General features: G+C 40.0%; 1 protein-coding gene across 1 annotated transcript; it reads left to right on the forward strand.

Annotated features, from left to right (window-relative positions):
- Positions 1 to 1,868: 1,868 nt before the first annotated feature.
- On the forward strand, positions 1,869 to 3,986 carry LOC118268343 (zinc finger protein Noc). The gene is made up of 2 exons (XM_035582793.2): positions 1,869 to 2,340; positions 2,446 to 3,986. The coding sequence occupies exons 1-2, from the start codon at positions 2,254 to 2,256 to the stop codon at positions 3,706 to 3,708; spliced, it is 1,350 nt and encodes a 449-aa protein (XP_035438686.1). The 5' UTR covers positions 1,869 to 2,253; the 3' UTR covers positions 3,709 to 3,986.
- Positions 3,987 to 6,388: the final 2,402 nt, after the last annotated feature.

The raw sequence follows: 6,388 nt of genomic DNA on the forward strand, positions 1-6,388 counted from the left end.
ATTCAATTGAAGATAAAATTGTATTGAATTACCAGATCATATTACAATAACAATTATTTTGGTCAAAGCCCATTTAAAATGGCCACGATAAGTTGTGATAAGGTATTGTAACTACATATTATAAATTACTGTGATATTTATTCTCCTTTTATATCACAAAGCGTAAGAAACATCGGTGTAATTCTCATTATACACTACTGTTTTTACCCGACTGCGCCAGAAGGAGGGTTATGTTTTTCGAGAGTATGTATTTAAATAAAATACCTTGTCACCACATCACAAACGTTTGTTCCTACTCCTGTTCAAAAGGATTAAATCTACAGGTTTTAGCCAGTAAGAGTTTGATACTCTTTGTCGCTTCTTCCATGTGAGAAGCCATTGGATGATTTTCCCTCCGAAAAAACCTCTAATTTATAATTAATTTTATTCAAATAAAGTTATCCTCTTAAACATTAATTTATTATTCCTATCTTTCAGAATCTTTTCATCCTACCTATTATATTTACAAGAAGATTTTATCAACAAATCCTGAACATATAAAACTTATTTTCTTCTTACAATGCACTGTGTTCGATTCCCTAGCTAGTTAACCGAACTTTTTCCGTCACGGCCCAACCTCTGTCGTCATAATTGTGGCTGTTTACACTCCGCTGGATTTCCACGTAGCTATAATTGGGCCAGGAAATTGTTTTCAAAATCTCTTTAGTGGCCGATCGTGCGTCCAATGTTTTGTGTTCACGATTTATTTGAAATTCTACAATGCTTGTTTGACGATTTGTGGTATGTTATGTTGAAACACTTTTTCAATTGAATTCTTTTGTGATGCGATGGTTTTCTTGTGTAATCTTCAACATAATAGTGTATTACATGCCAATGTGTGTCTGAATACAATCCATTGGATGCACATCCGATCATTTTTAATAAGACTAAACATAATTATACTTTACAGGTACTGAGTTTTGCAAATTAGTTTACATTACAATGTGTGAACACAATTAGTTGTCAAAATAAACGCATCAGCGTTGCCTAAAGTTGCCTCACATCGTCTCTAACACATGTCAACAGGCCATTAGCAGGCGTGCAATGACTGCGTGACAAGCAAAGCCTAGCCGTAACTTGTTCTCGTACAGCTCTCCTAAACAAACACTCAAACGGCCGCGTGCCTAATTTATAGAACAACATGGGCCGACACCGGCCCGATCTCGCAATAAACATGTTTTTTGTTTCGCATGTCCGCGCACTGTCAAATATATTACAGCCCGCCGGGTTATTTACGACCTCTGTCGTCCGCCCATACGTTATACTTAGTATCTTTGTTTGGACACAATAAGCAATATTTCTAAAGGGCCCCGCCGCCGTCTCTCGCAGCTGTTGATATGGGTTCCCAAATTGACATATTTAATTTGATCGCTACGGAGGGTCCAAACTCGCCCGCTTGACAGGTTTTAGTGTCGGATTAACATTAACGTTATGGACTTAGCGATGTCGATAAACTGAAATATCGCCTTTTGTTACGCTCAATGTTTATCGATCTACATGTAAACGGCTAAAGTTAGCGTGTGTGTTGACACATCAAACGGTTTCATGGAAAGTCCTGTCTCGGGAACAGATCAATTTTCCCTTTTGAACCGGCTCCGATGCATCCCAGAACAAAGCGGGCTCGTAAAAGAGTAAGTAGTTTCGAATGTGTCAGCAGTAAAGTGCGATGACGCCGGCGAAAGAATGAAGCTGCGCCGTCGTCGGGGGCGTAATAAAAGTGGCGTGAAACAAAAAGCTGAGGAGCGCGCTGGTGCGGGCGGGCGCGCGCTCGCGCTCAGGTAGAGGCGCAGTCACGCTCGCGGCGGCGGCTCAAAGCGCTGCCGTCATGGGTGGCGAGCCACCAACACCATCGCACGTCTCAATCCGCACCCGGCTGCCGACCATACCGCCTTTCCTTTTTCCCCTACCGCAATGCAGCTATGTGTCGTTTCCGCTTTATTTTTTATGACCGAGCGCTGCAGCGGTGAGACATAGCGCTCTCTCTCTAATGTTGACTTGAGATATCGCTATCCTTGTCGCTCGCGGTGCGGAGTGAGGGGGCCGCGGCATGTCGGCGGCTGGTGGGGTCCGGTCTCTCAGAGTTGACTCGACCGCCGCCACAGTCGCACGTGTTTCTCCTTTTCCCGCGTACCGGTGGCATAGAGTATACATTGCCAGAAGCGTTTCGTGACCGCACTGTGAAGTTAACAAGTGATCGTAAAAGTTATCTCCCAAATGGTGGTGCTTGAAGACGGTGGAATGATGACTACTAATCCTAACCAATATCTACAACCTGATTATTTGACTCCTCTTCCTTCCTCTGTAAGTATAAATATTTATTAAAGTTTTAATAAATTATAAAAAAGTTTTTTTTTCGTTTTAAATTTTTAGAACAATTGTACTTATTTTTTATTTCTATTGTTGCAGTTGGATTCGAAGAAAAGCCCCCTTGCGCTCTTAGCGCAAACTTGCAGCCAGATCGGTGTTGACTCAGCGCCAAGCAAGCCGCTGCTGCCGCCGCTAGACAAGAAGAAAGTGAATAGTGTTAACAGTGATACAATGAGTCGTTCGTCTCCTACTAATACCGTGATCAAACCGGACAAACCGCGTTCATCCCCGGAACACAACAAACATCTGGCGTTCAAGCCTTATGAAACCAATGTTGTAACCAAGAAACCTGAAGACAGGCCTTCATCCAAGGCCAGTTCCGACAGCTCCGATGACAAGAAATCCGGAAAAAGTACTCCTGGACGTAAATCCACGCCGCCGACGGCTGAGACCGGCAAGAGCAGCCCTGCAAACGAATCCAAATCTTCACCTGCAGGTTCCTCTGGAACTAGTCCAATTATTCGCTCCGGACTCGAAGTTTTAGGACATGGCAAAGATCACCTTGGAGCTTTCAAGAATATTCCCGGATTGTCTGGATTTAATCCACTCGCTGGACTTTGCTGCCCGCCGGGAATGGAACAGCATGCTAACCCGGCATTCAGACCTCCGTATGCGGGTGCTCCGTTCAGTGCACACCACGCTGCAATGCTTGCGGCTGCCGCTGCTTTCCCTGGATCATCTCCAAACCCATACCTAGGGTATGCGAGAGTGAAAACACCCGCCGGAGGTGAAACCCTGGTGCCAGTGTGCAAGGACCCCTACTGCACTGGATGCCAATTCTCCGTAAATAACCATCATCTGTTAATGAGCAATGGATCATGTCCCGCTGGTTGCACACAATGCGAACACCAAAAGTACAACCTCGCGATGGCTATGGCCCTCTCCCAGCAAGGGGCCGCAGCCGGCGGCATGCCATACGCGCAGCTAAGTCGCCCCTATGTTTGCAACTGGATTGTGGGTGAATCTTACTGTGGCAAGAGGTTTGGCAACTCGGAAGAACTCCTGCAGCACTTGAGAAGCCACACGACAGATGGCTCCACACCTGCATCTGTCGCATCAACGCAAGCTTCCCTACTGAACCCGCTGAACCCATTGTTTACGACGGCGGGTTTGCGTAGCGCGTACCCGACGGCACCGCTCAGCCCTCTGTCTGCGAGCCGGTACCACCCATACTCTAAGGCTGGTCTCCCGGCGAGCCTCGGAGGTTCACCATACGGCGCCTTCAACCCAGCACTGGGTCCGTTCTACTCGCCCTACGCGATGTACGGCCAGCGGCTGGGCGCCGCCGCCGTCCACCAATAAACCAAGTGAAGTGCAAACCTGGACTGACCGTCTATGTTGTATTGTCCAATTTTCTTCTGTGATATCGATAGACTATTCATGTTGTAAGGCGCATTCCGCCATGACAAATTTAGTGATTAGTGCAATTTAAGTATAGTAATTTATAATAAGTGGACGCGCTCTTGAGCGCCAAGTGTCGTTATAACGGACTGTACAGCCAAATGTTTTGTGTAAATAATCTCTATGTTTAATATTAAATGAATTATTTCAAATATAATATCTACCTACCAATCATAAAACGTTTTTTCTTTATTTACTCATAAATGCTCATCTCGATCTGTAAAAGAAAACAACACAGAGATAGAAACAGTCAGATATATTTCCAAATAATGTAAACACATACACAACACATACATCACACAGATTTATTATCGAATAGAAAGTAAATAACGATAAATATCAAAAGTTATAAATTTTATAACCAATCAAAGTCGTTAGAGAGCCGCTACACGATCTTACGACGCAATAAACTTAGTCCATTGGTTAATTAATGTTCAAGCAAACATTAAAGCCGTCAATCTCCATAGTAAAACAAGACGGCAATCACGCGAGCACACCTCCCATAGCGAAAAAAGACCAACAAAATAATTTATTACATTGAAAATGTATACCAAAGAGGTCGGCGTATACCGTCATTAATAATGAAACCGTGAGCTGTCAGCTTTAATGTCAAGTTTTTTTTTAATAAATGCTATTTTGATTAGGCTCACGTCATGTTGGAAATTCAACTGTCAAAAGGCGTAATTGGTTGGACGGGACGGGTAACATGAAACAGAGGCGACGGGGCAACTACAACATGACTGCTGGCCGACAGGCCCGCCATATTCCATCAATATACTAATACTTTTCACTTTCTAATCGAGCCTGCTATTCAAAACATCCTCATAATATTAATATGAATTTTATAATAGACTTTTATGCCCATCCAATCCTTCGAATGTTACACTTTCATTTTTATGGCCATACTTTATACATTTGGCCGTGGCAATAAATTTCATAATATTACATGGATTTGCATACAAATGTGTAGCAATTTTTTATATTTTCCGGTATGATAGAGAATCATAGTGAATGCAGATTTTAATTAACACTCATTTGTTACGAGATTATCATCACTAAGCTGACATATTTCGATTTAATACATTATGAATTGGTTAATTTCCTATTTATGCCATTTTTTGCGTAATCTGGTCCTTGCTTTTTCTTAGAAGGATTATTTACAACTTAGAGAGGATTATAGCAAGTTTTTAAAAAAAGTTGTTCGTCTTCAACTTTTTTTTCTGTTACTAAATAGAGTTGGGTTTAATACTTTGAATAAAGAAGTTATTGAAGTGCTCATACGGATTGAACTCAAGGCTCAGATGTATTGTATTGAAATATAAAAAAGAAACATAGTTTTTATCTAGATAATATTTCCTGTTTTAGACATTTCAAACTTTTAATATTTGGTACATTAACAATCTTCTTGGTTTTTTTTTATTTCGATTTCAGCTCATCTCTTTTACACCTTCAACACAGTTTTCAAAGAAACCATCCAATCTATCAACAATTGGTAAAACGCATTAAGATTTAGCTCACCCAATTAAGCAAAGACAGTGTGAATAAAATAAATCAAATAAATTAAACGCGGACCCGTATTGACATAGCCCATGAATATAAATCAGCTATTGCATTAGATACTAGTTTCATAATTAACATCAACTATTCGAGTTGATTGATAGCGACGTTTATATCCGTTCTGATTTGATTCAATAAATCATTGATATTGTTAAATAATGTGTCGTTTAGATACGGCTCGACTTTGACATAGTTTTGTACTGTTCGTGTCAGTTTGTGGACGGTGGCGCCATCTCTTATTCGGTTCCTGAACTGTTGGTTCTAAAGTTTGGTTGCGATTAATTGGAAATTATGCCTTGAGGGTTAATGTTTTGTTTGTGATTTTGACTTTAGATTTTGTTTTGTAATTATACGTATTGGGCTCTTGTTTCTATTTCGGCTACTTTTTTGAAAAAGATGGCGATTTTCCGTAATCTTCTTAATACTTACTTAAGAAGTCTTTTCCATTCGTGGAAAAAGCTGGAAGAGGCCTATGTATCGCAGGACACGCTGATCACTAATTAGGATAACTGATGTGTTAGTTTATAAGTTGGATAAAAGTAATTTAATGTATAGTTTTCAGCAATAAAGGCTTATAAATATCAAGAAGTCTTTTTATAACATACATATTTTATTTCTAATACGTATACGAATGATGACTAAAAAATCACAATCTAATCTTAAATTAAACTACCAAGTACTAGTCATAATTTCTGCAAGCACAAAGCCTAAGTTATTGCGAAACAAACATTGTAATTTAAAACAACTTACTAGTGAATTATTACAGCATTATTTTAAAATTATTATTATGTTAAAAGGTTAACTGAGTAATAATTATGTATCGCGAAGATCTTTCAAATGGTCGGATAGATATTTTAATCATTTTATAAATTGGGTGGTATTGTATAAAATTTACAGCATTTTTATGCAAAATAGAATTAGTGATATTCAGTTAATTACGTCTACGTTTGAACTAAAAATCAAGAAATACTCGTCATTTGTTATGTACTAAGTAAATAATTGTAGAACAATTAGACACATTTGA

This window comes from Spodoptera frugiperda, chromosome 29 (assembly GCF_023101765.2).
Source record: "Spodoptera frugiperda isolate SF20-4 chromosome 29, AGI-APGP_CSIRO_Sfru_2.0, whole genome shotgun sequence".
Classification (NCBI taxonomy): Eukaryota; Metazoa; Arthropoda; class Insecta; order Lepidoptera; family Noctuidae; genus Spodoptera; species Spodoptera frugiperda.

Coding starts and splice junctions, on each gene's coding strand:
- LOC118268343 (XM_035582793.2), top strand. CDS start 2,254: ATGGTGGTGCTTGAAGACGGTGGAATGATGACTACTAATCCTAACCAA. Junction 2,341..2,445: donor TGACTCCTCTTCCTTCCTCT/GTAAGTATAAAT, acceptor CTATTGTTGCAG/TTGGATTCGAAGAAAAGCCC.